Source organism: Myxine glutinosa, chromosome 1 (genome assembly GCF_964187855.1).
Source record: "Myxine glutinosa chromosome 1, kmMyxGlut1.1, whole genome shotgun sequence".
NCBI lineage: Eukaryota > Metazoa > Chordata > Myxini > Myxiniformes > Myxinidae > Myxine > Myxine glutinosa.
Genome location: NC_136261.1, coordinates 206082555 through 206098792, shown reverse-complemented (window position 1 = coordinate 206098792; position 16238 = coordinate 206082555). Strand labels below are relative to the sequence as shown.

The window sequence follows — 16238 nt, the reverse complement described above, 5'->3', positions numbered from 1 at the left end:
ACAAGTTGGCAGGATGGCCTGGACTGGAGGTACGCACACTTGACTCTAAAGTCTAAACTGTCCAGCCTGGGTTTGAATCCCGACCCAGCTATAACCTGTCATGGGTGAATCACAGGCAGGGTGATTCATCAATGTGTGTACCGCTAAACTGGGCGCCCCGTTTGCGTCCCATTAGTTGTTGGATGTTAACGATCTCACCGTGTTTTCCACAAAGAGAAGGCGAGCTATCGCCGGCACTCTGAACAAGTTGTGGCCTGGCATGGCATGAACATGAAAACATGAACATGAACATGAAATGTTCGACATGAACATGAAATTTTCCAAAATAACCAAAATGCGAAAACAAAAATGCAGCGCTATACGACAGAGATACTGTACGTGCACGGCAAGATAACCACGTGACCGGAACCCACCTGGCGGCGTAAACTCAAAATAACCAACATGCGAAAACAAAAATGCAGCGCTATACGACAGAGATACTGTACGTGCACGGCAAGATAACCACGTGACCGGAACCCACCTGGCGGCGTAAACTCAAAATAACCAACATGCGAAAACAAAAATGCAGCAGTATACGACAGAGATACTGTACGTGCACGGCAAGATAACCACGTGACCGGAACCCACCTGGCGGCGTAAACTCAAAATAACCAACATGCGAAAACAAAAATGCAGCGCTATACGACAGAGATACTGTACTTGCACGGCAAGATAACCACGTGACTGGGTGGCGAAAGCTCGTAACTCAGATCTCGGCTCGCATCTCAAAGAGATTGGAGATCTCGCGAGATCTTGGAGACGGCGGCAGGGATTTTCGAAGCTCCACACGGTCTCCACGTTTTTCGAAGTTAAGTCTGTTCACAATTGTATTTTGTCGAAACTGTATTTATCTTTCGGTGTGTGAAGTTATTGTGTGCAACTTTGGTTGTTTCTCGGTGTTTATCTTTCATAAATTGATCGTCTGTTTGCCGTGTCGCGAGCAAGGCCTTGTACAGTGTGCACTGTACAACCTTGAGGCTTTGTTTTTCTCTCAGTGGTCCGTCGTTTGTGATCCAATAACTTTCGTTCTCTGTATTCCCAGTCTTTTCACCCATAGCCTACTTCCTTGTGTAAATCTCAACTCAAAAAAAAAAAAAAAAAAAACATTTCCTTCTCTGTTCTCATTCGTTTATTCATTCTTATTCGTTCGTTCGTTCTTCGACCACGTGTTTCTCCCCCATTTCCCCAGATAGTTTTCACTCATTAACCTTCAATGTTTACACTTTCCCCTCAAGTTATGTATTCCGTCATATTTTATAACACCTTTTTCTTCTTCTTCTTTAAAAGGCTGTTTTCGACTTGCTCACCAAATCAATTCATCCCAAAAAAAATATCCATCTCCTATAGTGCCTTTGTTCTACATTCCCTAAACTCTCCTGCACTCCATCCTCCATCCAGCGTCCTTAAACGTATTTTTAACTCGAACGTCACAAGAAACTCATTTTGCAATAAATGTTCGTTTCCCATAAATCGTACACTTTCAAAAATCCAATCTCAGCCCTCCCCTCCAAATCTTCCCCATAACCCCTCCCCTCCAAATCTTCCCCATCACCCCTCCCCTCCAAATCTTCCCCATCACCCATCCCTTTCAAATCTCCCCCCTTGCCCCCTCCCTCCTAAACTACCCCCTCACCCCTCCCCGCCAAGACGCCCCCTCGCCCCTCCCCTCCTAGAATCCTGCCTCACCCCTCCCCTCCAAATCTCCCCCATATCCCATCCCTTTCAAATCCCTCCCCTTGTCCCTTCCCTCCCAAACTCCCCCCTCACCCCTCCCCTTCAAATCTCCCCACCCTCATTGCTTCTCAATTTCCCCCCGCTCACTCCCCCTCCTCAAAGCGTCCTCCCCGCTTCTTCCCCCTTCAAACTCTCACCTCCATCTCCCCCAACCTTCTGCCTCGCTCTTCCCCCTCCTCAAATAACACCTCATTGTGGCTCACCCAATCACCATCAAACCTTTTGTCCGCCCCATCCTTCCCTTTCTCCGAGCTATTCTGAAATCTCTGACACACCTTCAACAGCTCTCCCTACCTCTTCCACCTCTTCCACATCTTACCCTACCCCTCCTCCCCCCTGTTCTGTATCTGATGCTCCCCCTTCCTCTTCATTAACGGTATGGACCTCAAACATCCGGGGCCTTCGTTCAAACTTAACCGATCTCTCCATACAGGTTGCTTCTGTCAAACCAGACGTGATCTGCTTAACAGAAACTTTCCTCCTTTATGATGTCTCTGATTCCATAGTATCTCTCCCGGGCTACTCCCTCCTCCGGTATGATAGACCTGAGCCTCGTCCTGGAGGCGGGGTTGCTATCTTTATCAAAAACTCTCTTCCTCACTCGCCCTGCACTGCACTCTCTCCACCTCACCCCCAGGAATACCTCTGGCTACGGCTTCCCCTTCGCTCCCACCTCTTGTTCATATGTGTGTTGTACCGTCCACCAAACAGTGATGACTCCATCTACATCTCGCTGTCTGATGATATGGACCAACTTCTATCTACTCATCCCAACTCTCTCTTCCTCATATGTGGTGATTTCAACTGTCATCATGCCAGTTGGCTGGGTGTGGGTACCTCTCTCACCAGCCATGGCTCCTCAGCAAAGGACTTCTGCGACTCACTGGGACTGACACAATCTGTCAATTTCCCGACCCGGATCTCAGTCAACGGAACATCTTCTCTTCTGGACTTGGTTATGACTAACTTCCCTGAAAATGTCTGCTGCTCTTCTTCTGCTCCGATCGGAACATCTGATCATGTCCTTGTTAAAGTGGACATCTCTCTGACCATCCTCAGGGAGCCTGCTCAGCGTCGACGAGTCTGGCATTTCACTCAGGCCAACTGGCACGGTCTTCAAGCAGCCATCAATCATCTGGACTGGTCTCCCATCTCTACCACCTCTGACATCAACTCATCCTGGGAATTCTTCCAAAGTAAATTGCTCTCTCTCATGCACAGATTTATCCCATCTCGTCTTCAGTTGTCATACCCTTCCTCCCGTCCATGGTACACGGAATCTTGTGGTGAGGCTGTTGCCCAGAAACAACTTGCCTTCGTCTCCTGGAAAGCAAATCCAACGGAAGGAAATCTCATTTCCTTTCACAAAGCCCGAAACAAGTGTGTGTCCACCCTCAGGAGAGCCAGGAAACAATATCTCTCCGTTCTCAAGACCGAACTCTCTTATCTGTCTCCCTCTTCCAAATCCTGGTGGCGTCTGGTCAAATCCGTTTGTGGTGTTTGTTCCCCCTCCATCCCCTCCCTTACCTCAAACGGCTACACAGCTGACTCCGCACGTGAAAAAGCTGAATGCCTCAACTCTGTGTTTGCCTCTAAATCTTGTGTCCCAAACCCATCCCTCTCTGTACCCACCATACCCAGTCGTACCCTGCTGCTCCTGGACTCCGTGTCCTTTCCTCCTGACAAGGTGGAAAAGTTTCTGTCAACCCTTGACTCTGATTCTGCAACTGGACCCGACGGCATCAGCCCACAGGTCCTAAAATCCTGCTCTGCTGCTCTATCTCACCCTCTCTCTGTTCTCTTCACCCTCTCTTTTGCTCAAGGTCAACTGCCATCTGCTTGGAAATCAGCCAACATCACCGCTTTGCACAAAAAAGGTGCAAAAACAGATCCTAGCAACTACAGACCAATCAGCCTTCTCCCAATTATCAGCAAAGTCATGGAATCCATCATTGCTTCTGATATGAAATCTTTCCTCTTCTCCAATGGCTTGATCTCTGATCATCAATTTGGTTTCAGACCAGGTCACTCTACTCTGGACATGCTGCTTCTGCTGTCTCAACAATGGATGGAGGTCCTCAATGCCAAACAGGAAATTAGAGCTGTCTCCCTCGACATATCACGTGCCTTCGACACGGTCTGGCACCCCGCTCTGCTCACCAAACTCTCCTCTTTTGGTATCCATGGAAATCTCCACGCATGGCTGGCGGACTTCCTCTCTAATCGTCGTCAACGTGTGGCCCTGAATGGGTTTCTCTCATCTCCTCTTCCTGTTCAGGCTGGAGTTCCCCAAGGCAGTGTTCTGGGCCCCGTGCTTTTTCTGGTCTTCATCAATGATCTCTCTGACTCTCTCGAAAATCCTCTCTATCTCTTTGCTGATGACTCCACTCTCTGCCGCTCCATTCCTCTTCCCTCAGATCGGCAGTCTGCTGCCTCCTCACTCTCTGAAGACCTGGACAAAATCACAGACTGGTCAAACAAGTGGAACATGTCTTTCAATCCTGACAAATCTCACACTCTTACTATGTCTCTCCGAAAAGATCGACTGGACAACCCTCCCATCTACTTTCTCAACAATCCTCTCCAAGAAGTTCTGTCGCTCAAGATTTTGGGTCTCACTATCTGCCATGATCTTTCTTGGGAAAACCACATTTCCAAGCTGGCCTGCAAAGCCAGTCGCCGACTGGGCATCCTCCGTCGTGCGAAGTCCTTCCTCGGCACACCTGAGCTCCTCACCACATACAAGGCTTTCATCCGCAGCTCAATGGAATACTGTTCTCCCTATGGGCCGGTGCTCCTGCCTCACACCTAGCTCGGCTTCACGCTGTTGAAACCAAAGCTTTCAGAATTATTGGAATCTCCCGCGATGAAGCTATCTCTGAGGGCCTTTCACTCACTCACCGCAGGCAGGTAGGTGGTCTTTCTGTCTTCTACCGACTCCTCTCCGGCCTTGCACCCCCAGCTCTCTCTGTGCTCTGTCCCCCAAATATTCCTACAGGTCGCACAAGATCTGCCAGCAACCCTCTGATGGTTAAACTGCCGAAATCTCGGCTCTCCGCTCACCTTCACTCTTTCATTCCTCTTTTCTCCCGCCTCTGGAACAAACTCCCTCACTCCCTTCAATCCCACTCCTCCCTCCAGGTCTTTAAAACAGCTGTTCACCACCATCTCTTATCTTCCCCCATCCAAAACCTTGATCTTTTCTACCCCCGCTAATTCACCCCAGATCCACCTTGTTTGAAATTCCAACTTCTTTCCTGGAAGTCCTGGCAGTGTCCATATGTTTTATACCTCTCCCACTGCCCCCTTCCCACGCCCCCCCCCCCCCTAAAGCCCTCGCCCTCTCTCAGATCTCTCGATGTCTCCATGTCTCTCGGTCCCTGCTCTCAAATGTTGTGTTTGTGTCCTTCCCCCTCTCTCCCCATCTTGTCTACCGCTCCCTATGTTATATGTTTTATGTGTCGGTTTGTCTTTCTGTGTGATTAATGTTCGCTCTTTCACGAGCCTCGATATTGTATACAAAAAAAAAAAAAAAAAGAAAAAAAAAAAAAAAAAAGCAATAAACCGCCCGAGCGACGGCTCGTATCTCGAAAAACTCGAAAGTTGGGGCACTCGTAAGTCAAGGTTCCACTGTATATATATATATATATATATATATATATATATATATATATATATATATATATATATATATATATATATATATATATATATATATATATATATATTGTTGCGGACGCGGTTAAAGATGTTATTTACCGAGCGGTTGGTATTACCCCGACCGAACAGTTCCCCCGATTCTTCCCCAACTCACCCGATTCACCCAGACGTTGGCCAAATCGCGCTATGCCAAATCAATGATAGAAAGGACACGACGACTGGGAAAGAGGAAACGACGCAAGGGGTACAGTTCTCAAGACCTCCGGAGGAGGGTATAATTACAGTGGTGGAGAAAAGGGGTAGATTACAAGGCAGTGAGGTAAAGACACAGAAGAGATGGGCACTTAATTACCGTCTTATCTTAGCCCAGACAGACCACAGACAAATGGAACAAGGCAGACTTACACAGGGATTGATGGCAGGAAGGGACAGGTAGGTCGATAGCACAAGGTGCACCTTGGCTCGGGGACAGGATAAAGCACGGTCCAGAAGATGCGGGGAGGTCTCACAGCGCTCGGAGGGGACGTCTTTCTTGCTTCAAGCTCAGCGCGCATCTGACGTCACCCCCCTCTCACCGCGCATGCTCAGCGGGGAGTGACACGCCCTCGGCTGGTTGGTTCCGCCCCACTGGGGCCGGTCCGCCGCTTCCATTGGGTGCGGGGGTTACCGGGCTCCGCCCTTGACGAGGAGCTGACTGGGAGCCCCTATTTGGTAACCCCGTCGAGCACATGTTCGATGGAGGCTCGTTGGGAAGGCCTGGTGCCCTCCCAACACCCCCTACCAACCAAGCCGGAGTGAGGACGCGCACTTCCTGCGCTCGTTGTTGTTGTTGTTGTTGTTGTTGTTGAACTGTGAGGAAGAGCTGCGGGGAGGTATTGGGAGGTCCTAAACTTCCTAACGGTGCCATACAATCACATTCTGGTGCAACGAAGGGTCAGAATTAATGGAAACGAGTCCTTAACTGACATAGACTAAGAATAACTAGCAAGATGTCCTATAGTTGTCTTACATGAGATGCGGTGAACCTGGACACGACATTTAATGGGGGAAATAGGGGGAGGTCGGGTCTACAGAGTGTTGTTTACAGAAAATGGGACTAGGGAATGGGGGATTGGGGATAGTTGGGAAGTATTGAGGAAATAGGGGAATATTTACAAGCGGATATGGATGGATGCAAATCCCATATCCGCAACACTGCACCCTTCTCTACCTCGGGGCGTCCCGACCCGATAAATTTTTACCTACTTTAGTGTGGCACTCAGATGTAGTTCCCTCTACTATTAACTCAACCCTGAGTGCGACAGTTTTACAGATGTTTACAAATGAGTAAATATGTCCCCCTGCGACGTTGCACCCTTCTCCTAACAGAAACACACCCACAGGATAACCGAATCGCGGAAAGCATCCTCAAACTAAACATACAGCCGGTAGGGAGCATTATTTATACAACACTGATATTTACACTACGATCCAGGACCTGTTCTTTGAGGAACACATGCAGATGTTATGCATAGGGAGAGCACGCATGCCAGCATCGATACACCAACCCACGAGTGCCCTGTGCCCTACGGCCTTTAATAATGTGCAGAGCACCCCGTCCAAGCACCAAAAGCACCACCCCATTACGCACAGTCAGCACCATCCGGTGCACCAATAAAGTGTTCATAAAAATGCACAATGAAGTGTCCATGGTCACCGGTGGTGTCGCAGCCGGCCGATGTTCTGCCGCTGGTCTTGCCTTCATGGAGTGCACTTGGCCTTCTGGCTTCTTTAGAAATAAAGAAAGGCGCCAACTGCGTCCATTTCTGAATTGTGGCCGTCAGGGGGGCCAACTAAAAGTGGTTCACCTGTGTGGCATAGGTGCCACGTTGACCCAGAGGTCCATCCACGGGTGGTGCTTGACCGCAAAAGAACTGCGGTCCATTGTGGGCGGCCACAAAAATTGCGGTCCATATGGTGTATCGATCCAGGCAGCAAGCAGCGGAAGTACAGGCCCACAACTGCGGAGCCAGCACCTCTCTCTCCTCTCTCTCTGCCCCAAAGCCAGATCCTCGGAGGTGGGAGACAAAAGAAGACAAGTGAGTAAGGTGGTAAGGGCGCAAAAGTGCACGCAATACAAGGTAATGCACACTGGGGGCACATGGGAACCAGGTGAGACAGGTACGTTCCTACCGTACGCCCCCCCCCCCACCAGGTAACCTACATTGCCCCTCCCTTACCCCTTACTGTATCCACAAAACACAACACTACCCATAAACATCTACTTTACACATCAATAACGTCCCTACTGTCTTCCCCGTTCCTCCCATAAACCAAATTCGTCTTCTCTCCCTCCTAACCAATCAAATTTGCCATTTCCAACTCTCATCAAAATCTGCCATCACCAATTCATCATCAGTCCCTCCTAAGGAGGGAGAGATGGAATCACCCCAATGTCTCATCCACGTCGTGATACGTCTCACAAATCCAAACAGCAATTCTCCTTTCCTGCAACACAAAACAAAGAAAACACAGGTGTGGAGTCATCAGCATCACCTCAGGTAAGTGGCTGCGTATGGTGCGACAGGTTCATCAATCCTAACTATTTCCTAAATGACTTTAACAACTTTACATTACCCGGGGTCTTTCCCTGCCAATCCATTGGCCAACTTACACTATGGGTTCTAAAAACCAATTCCGATTGACCAAACTGTGGTGCTTCTCAATTTGGGGTCTCACTCCCCCGATTCATCTCCCGGTGCCCTTGCACAATTTCTGGGCTGCGACGTGTAGCTCTCCCAGCAGGTCTACCCACCTGCACACCTCCACCACTGCAGTTGCCACCCGAGCTTACCTCGCTCCTCACCCTAACCTAACTAACTGGGGAAGGCTCCTCCTGGCTCTGTCACCCCTCGGTGCCCTCTGGCACTGGGCTACCCGGGTCCGTCCTCCGGATCCTCGGGCCCCATCCACAACAACTACTACCGGCTCCCAGAGCCCACCTGCGGCCTCACCTGGCCGACACCCTCACAGTGGTGGAGTTCCCAAACCAACTACACACACTAACAGGCTACACGCCCAGCCATTTCCACAACACTAATGCACCCATCCAATCATCATTCTTCCACCCGCACCACAGATGCCAATATCCAACCACAATTTACCTATACCCTCTACCTAACACTTACACTACCCGCCCCGGGTATCCGTGATGGGGGTCCACTCTTCCCCCATCCACACCTTCGCACCACGCACACCACTCCGTACCACTTACTCCAACTCTCTCCACACCACTCATTCTCTGCTCCATATATTCCACACACCTGTACTTGCACACCTGTGCTCTCATACTTGGTGCCGCCTGCACCCTTCTCTCCCCCAAGCGCATTCGCGCTGATCCACAACACTCACTACTCACCATGACACTCATCCGCAATGCTCTCTCATTCATCACTTGTACACTCACACACACCTCGGAGCATTGCCTCACCGATGCCTCATTTGAAGCTGCTCACCAGCACTTCCATTCATACTGCATCATCTGCTCTGTCTACTCCCTTCTAAAACTCGTGCTCCTCTGTCTTCCCTTACACTCAGCGCTCCCCCGTCATTATCAAACACTAAGCTACTACGTCCCCACTACAGGTACCAAGTCTCTTACTTAAATCTGGTCACCTATAGTCACCTCTAGTCCCTATCATTATCCAAGCCCTCCCTGGCTCGGTTGTCATAGCCACCCCATATACTATAGCGCATTTGCCCCAATCATGGGAAGGGTGGCAGGGATGCCACCCTTACCCACCATCATACGGCGCGAGTGGGACCTTGTGGGACCACCTCGTATGTGAGTCGTTGCCCGCCTGCCGGACCCCGTGCGTCGCCCCTTGCGGGGTCAGCGCGGGGCCGAACCGGCTGGGCCCCCACAGTACAATACCCCCAAGGGGCTCCCGTGCCTCCCCTGTCCCTCTAAAAACTACCCCTGTTGGTGTTGATGCATGGGTCACGCTTCCGCAACCCGCTACCCATTCCATACCACCACAACCTTGCTCACTCACACCTCGCACCTCTCCCATCACCGGACCCTCTCGCTCGCACCCTCGTTCCATACACTCCGGACCAGCCATACACCTCACTCTTGGCCTCTCACGAACATCCGGGTCCATCTCGACCCCCAAGCTTATTAAATCACCTGGCGCATCATACGCATGACCATATTGGTCACCACTTACACCGGGTCCTCTTTCTCTTCGTTTCTCCTCCATCACCTGCGAATCCCTCATCCGGTTAATGAGCACATCATCACGATCCGAACACAGACTTTGGACCAATTCTTTTACTTCCTCTTTTATCTCTTTCTTATCCTCTCTCCGTCGCTTCTTAATTTTGCTCACCCCTTCTTCCACTTCTTCTAATTTCTGCTTCACCTCCTTCATCTCCTCGTGCGCCCCCTTAAGTTCTTCCTCTAACTCCACCTTATTTTTTTCTATGTGCTCCCGCACCTCCCGCTCTTTAACCTCCATCACCTCGACCACCTTGTTCATTTTCCTCGTCAGGTCCTCATGTACCGTCTGACACTCTTTATTAATTACCCCTACGTCCTTTTTCATCTCCTTCTGTGTTGATTTTAAACCCTCTATTACCGCTGTGTTCTTCTTTACCTGGTCCCCCAACTCCTTTTGTCCCACTGTCAGCTGTTCTACTCCCAGCGTCAACTCCTCTATACCACCTTGCAATTTTACAGTCCCCTTTCTCACCTCCTTCTCCATGCGCTCCTTACAGTGCCTCACCTCCTCGCGCACTCCTCCGACCTCCTCACTCACACCTCTTCTAATCTCCTCTCCCATCACTTGCATCTCCTGCCCAGATGCCACCCTCATCTGCTCCATTTCCTCCCTGTGAGCATCCAATTTAGTTTCTACCCCCATTCTGACCCCCTCTATCTGCTGCCCCATTTGTTTAACTTCCCTTTCCGCTTGGTCCCTCATGTCCCTCAATTTGCCTTCCATACTGTTTTCTAACCCCTCTAACCCCTTTTTCATCCCTTCCATTTGATTCTCTTGAGCGGCCATTCTGTTTTCTACCCCCGTTAACCCATTCTTTACCTCTTTTATCCCGTTGTCTAACCCCTCAAATTTAGCTTCTAGCCGTTCCCCCATTTCTCCCATTTTGCCCCCCATTTCGCTCCCCAATCGCTCACTATCAGCCCTCGCTCCGTCCCTCATTACTCTCATCATTCTGCTTTCCATTTCTTCGCCATTCTTGTCCATAAGGGCCTTCATTTGTATAAAAAAAAGGTTCAAATCCACCAGCGGCGCTGCTACGGTCGCGGGCGCGGTCGCCGTAGCCATCTGCGAGGCGCCATTTTGCGCGCCCGTAACCTCGTGCGCGAGGACGCCATTTTGCGAACCTGCCGCCCTCACTGCTTCGCTCTCCTCATGTCCCTCAATTTGGTCCTGGATCGACCCTGCCTCACTCTCCTCTACCGGATCCCAGCCGTCTTGATCTCCCATAGCGCGATTTTAAAAATTCGGGTTTTTTTGTAAAACAAAATCAAATTTCGGTGACTTGTAATTTTGAGCGCGTTAAGCGCGCTTCGGGTCCGTATCTCACACCCAGACACCAATTGTTGCGGTAATAACACAATTGGTGTCCAAAATTTGGGCTAAATAAATTTAGTCCCAGGTTCGAATCCCAACTCCTGACTACCAATTGTTGCGGACGCGGTTAAAGATGTTATTTACCGAGCAGTTGGTATTACCGCGACCGAACAGTTCCCCCGATTCTTCCCCAACTCACCCGATTCACCCAGACATTGGCCAAATCGCGCTATGCCAAATCAATGATAGAAAGGACATGACGACTGGGAAAGAGGAAACGACGCAAGGGGTACAGTTCTCAAGACCTCCGGAGGAGGGTATAATTACAGTGGTGGAGAAAAGGGGTAGATTACAAGGCAGTGAGGTAAAGACACAGAAGAGATGGGCACTTAATTACCGTCTTATCTTAGCCCAGACAGACCACAGACAAACGGAACAAGGCAGACTTTCACAGGGATTGATGGCAGGAAGGGACAGGTAGGTCGATAGCACAAGGTGCACCTTGGCTCGGGGACAGGATAAAGCACGGTCCAGAAGATGCGGGGAGGTCTCACAGCGCTCGGAGGGGACGTCTTTCTTGCTTCAAGCTCAGCGCGGATCTGATGTCACCCCCCTCTCACCGCGCATGCTCAGCGGGGAGTGACACGCCCTCGGCTGGTTGGTTCTGCCCCACTGGGGCCGGTCCGCCGCTTCCATTGGGTGCGGGGGTTTCCGGGCTCCGCCCTTGACGAGGAGCTGACAGGGAGCCCCTATTTGGTAACCCCGTCGAGCACATGTTCGATGGCGGCTCGTTGGGAAGGCCTGGTGCCCTCCCAACACCCCCTACCAACCAAGCCGGAGTGAGGACGCGCACTTCCTGCGCTCGTTGTTGTTGTTGTTGTTGTTGTTGTTGTTGTTGAACTGTGAGGAAGACCTGTGGGGAGGTATTAGGAGGTCCTAAACTTCCTAACGGTGCCATACAATCACATTCTGGTGCAACGAAGGGTCAGAATTAATGGAAACGAGTCCTTAACTGACATAGACTAAGAATAACTAGCAAGATGTCCTATAGTTGTCTTACATGAGATGCGGTGAACCTGGGCACGACATTTAATGGGGGAAATACGGGGAGGTCGGGTCTACAGAGTGTTGTTTACAGAAAATGGGACTAGGGAATGGGGGATTGGGGATAGTTGGGAAGTATTGAGGAAATAGGGGAATATTTACAAGCGGATATGGATGGATGCAAATCCCATATCCGCAACAATATATATATATATATATATATATATATATATATATATATATATATATATATATATATATATATATATATATATATATATATATATATATATATTGTTGTGGATATGAGGATTGTGTTTTTTTATTGTATAGTACATTGTAAAATATCACCCTCCGTCCTCCAGTTGTGTATAAAGGTCAAAGTGCGTCCCGTAGTTAGGTCATATACAATCACGTTTAGCCAATCATAGATTTCCTGCTTGTTGGTAGTTATTTCCTTATTCTGTGTATTAGGCTAAGGCTTTGTCTTCCATTAATTGACACTCCATTGCACCGAATTCAAATAGATAGATCCCCTTTTATTCCCAAAGCCTCGATTGCCAACTGCATTCGCCGCAGCTGCTGGGCGGTTTTCACCGCGACTCCATTAGCCACGAGGTGGGCTCGGAGAAGAAGGGCGAGGAGCCACCGAATCCAGGGCGTGGCCCGCCCATCGTCATCAAAAGGGTGGAGCCAGCGAGCCCTGACCAGCCAACCAGGGTTGGGGAAATACCATCACGGGCGTGGCGCGGGTGGATCTAAAAGCGCGTTATATAAGCGCGCGCGGAAGCCTTTGAGAGGAGTGATGAGTTCTGGGTTCTGAGTACTAAGAGGTCCCAAGAAAGAGTTGCGCCAGAGACGGAGAGAGAGGAAGGGACCCCCACAAAGAGTTGCGCCAGAGACGGAGAGAGAGGAAGGGACCCCCACAAAGAGTTGCGCCAGAGACGGAGAGAGAGGAAGGGACCCCCACAAAGAGTTGCGCCAGTTAAGCAGAAGAGTCCACCAGAGTCAAAGGTGGTTGCGTCAAAGTTCTGAGTTCTAAGGAGCAGCTTTGGAGAGCGCACGGTGCACAGGAGGAGCTTCGCCGCGCAGTTTGGAACCGCGGCGGTTTGGCGATCGCAGCTCGAATATTGACGGCAGCTGTCCGCTTCCAGCCTGACCGATCCCCGCTGAACCTTCCTCTCCCGCCAAGCCATCCACCTCCAGCGAGCCGTTCCTGCCTTCATTTCCCCATTCGTGTGAGTCCGTCTTTGTTTGTTCTGTCCTGGGTATTAATTAAGACTGCATAGGTAAGCTAAGTTTCGCTGTGTCCTTCTGGTCCGTCCCTCTTTCTGCTTTATTTTATTATCCTTCCTTCTCCTTGGTTTCTTTTGATTGTAAATAGTAAATAAATCATATTCGTATTTCCTACCTCTTGTCTTCTTCTTCTTCACATCCGTCGTCTTTGTCTTTTCCAAATTGAATATCTGTGGCACGATTTGGCCAACGTTTGAGAATCGGGTTAGTCTTTGTTAACGGTTCGTGCTGCGGTTGCTAAACACTGCTCGGCAATCAAGTAACATCTTATCCGCGGTAGGAACGGGGCTGTGCACCGGCCTTTCCGGAGGCCGCGGTGCAGCTTCAGGGACCACGTCGGTCAGCAATAATCGAGGGGACTAATCCCCCCTCAAAGGGGAACCATAGGCCGACGTTGGGTTCCGTAACAATATATTTGTGCAGCGTCTGTCCTGTGTTGTGTTGTGTTGTGTTGTCTTGTGTTGTCACTGAACTACTTTCTCAAACTGTTGTGAAATCGTACCAAACTTCTGGTATGCACATATCTCTCCCGTCGGTATGTCCTAAGGGTATTTTTCAATAAAACAAAAATTGCAAATTTTTTTTTTGGGGGGGGGGGAGTTTTTTAGGGACATTTTTTATTTTTCAACTTCAATTGTTTATAAAATGTGATATCACGTATATTACAAATACATTTGTACAAAATAACTGTTTGAATTATGATTGGTTTAATTTAAACCATGACAAAACGGCAACTTGGGTACAGTCATTTATCTATATATCGACACATCTGGGCAGTGTCTATGTTGTCACTTAACGACTCCCTCAAACTTTTGTTTCCGTGGTTGTGAAGTGATTTTAATAACGTTGTGGTGGTTTTGAATCATGTGGTGGTGAGGTATTTTGAATTATGTGGTGGTGAGGTGTTTTAATATCACATGGTGGTGAGGTGTTTTTAAATAACATGGTGGTGAGGTGTTTTGAATTATGTGGTGGTGAGGTATTTATAATTACGTGGTGGTGAGGTGTTTTTAATTAGGTGGTGAGGTGTTTTGAATTACTTGGTGGTGAGGTGTTTTTAAATGACGTGGTGGTGAGGTGTTTTTAATTTCGTGGCTGTGAGGTGTTGTTATTACGTGTTTATGGCTGTGGGGTGTTTTTATTACGTGTTTTATGGCTGTGAGGTGTTTTTAATTTTGTGGTGGTGAGGTGTTTTTATTACGTGTTTTATGGCTGTGAGGTGTTTTTATTACGTGTTTTATGGCTGTGAGGTGTTTTTAATTTCGTTGTGGTGAGGTATTTTTATTTCGTGTTTTATGGCTGTGAGGTGTTTTTATTACGTGCTTGATGGCTGTGAGGTGTTTTCAATTTCGTGGTGGTGAGGTGTTTTTAATTTCGTGGTGGTGAGGTGTTTTTATTGCGTGTTTTATGGTGGTGAGGTGTTTTGAATTACTTGGTGGTGAGGTATTTTGAATTACGTGGTGGTGAGGTGTTTTGAATTACGTGGTGGTGCGGTGTTTTGAATTACGTGGTGGTGAGGTGTTTTGAATTACGTGATGGTGAGGTGTAATCGTCCCAAACTTCCAGTCTGCACCTACCCCTCCCCTATGTATGTGCAGAGGGGTTCTTTCTTGAAAAAAAAACATTCAACCTAAATCTTCAACCTAAATTGCCTATAAAAATGTAATATAACAAACACAACAAATACATTTGTGCAAAGTAATTGTTTGTATTATGATTGGTGTAAATCATGACAACACAGCAACTCAGGTACAGTCATTAGCCTCAGCTAAAATAAGCCCGTTCCTCAGTATCGACGCTTGGTGAGGCGAGTGCAGCGAGCCGAGCCAAGCTAGTATATATATATATATATATCTATATATATATATATATATATATATTTATTTATTTACACACACACACACACGCACACACACACACACACACACGCGCACGCACGCACGCACGCACACACACACACACACACACAATTGGGGGTGGGGATTGAGTGTGAGGAAGGTGGTGTAGGGGGAGGAATGAATAAACACTGACAGCACATTCACCTTTTAATGAGGCCCTCTCACAGACATCATAAACACTATAAATGTATATAATCATGATCCATAGCTAAGCTACCTATCATTCCTGCCAATATCCACATATCACGAGTTCAACTTGTATACAAAATCCTTTCCATAAAGATGGTCATTATTATTATCAAGCTCCACAATCCGATTCACATTTGAAGCTGACTTTACCTTTGTGTTCCTGTGAAATGCCCACTGATTTGCATCTACTTTGCGTTATCAGGTTAGTAGGATGAGCTCAGGTTGGTCAATCAATAATATTAACCATGCATGCATGTAAATAAATATAGATTTACATCCATAAATTTTAGTGAACAGTCGAAAGTGAAGCAGCATTATGTGCAGCATTTCTACTCTCACCTTGACAACAACCTGAGTGTTTGTGGAGGACCCATGTGAACCCAGGGCATTAGAGGGTATACAGGCATAATCACCTTCTGCCTCCACTTCTCCCAAGACCATCAGTGAGCCATCAGCAAGCAGCCGCCACAAAGTCTACACAAACAGCCAAGAAAATCGACTTGTGCTTCATGTTAAACAGAGAAAACATGTTTCAGAAAAATATCTTGTTTTCACATGACTGTACAAATGTACAAACCCCCACAGCAATAAATGCCCCACTGACCCCACAGCAAATGAACCCGTTTATGACGTGAATAATTCTCAAACAAATACTTTAGGTCACATTGTGCTTAAGTTTATATAATGAATCAGTACTGAAAACTATTATGATGGTAAATGACAATTTCTTCATTGTTGTGGAACTTGAGACTTATGTTGAGTTTGATATTTAAATAACAAAGAAACATATGTAATGCATTAA

At 48.2% G+C, this 16238-nt stretch overlaps 2 protein-coding genes across 2 annotated transcripts in view; one reads left to right on the top strand and one right to left on the bottom strand.

Moving 5' to 3' along the window:
- The window catches only part of LOC144890870 (uncharacterized), a 946020-nt gene that overhangs the window by 70826 nt on the left and 858956 nt on the right, over window positions 1-16238 (top strand). The window lies entirely within an intron of this gene.
- LOC137433023 (uncharacterized) overlaps window positions 1-16238 on the bottom strand; it is a 134870-nt gene that overhangs the window by 87928 nt on the left and 30704 nt on the right. The window contains exon 7 of the mRNA XM_068125412.2: window positions 15776-15910. Coding sequence (XP_067981513.2) covers window positions 15776-15910 — 135 coding nt within the window. The remainder of the gene's footprint in view (window positions 1-15775; window positions 15911-16238) is intronic.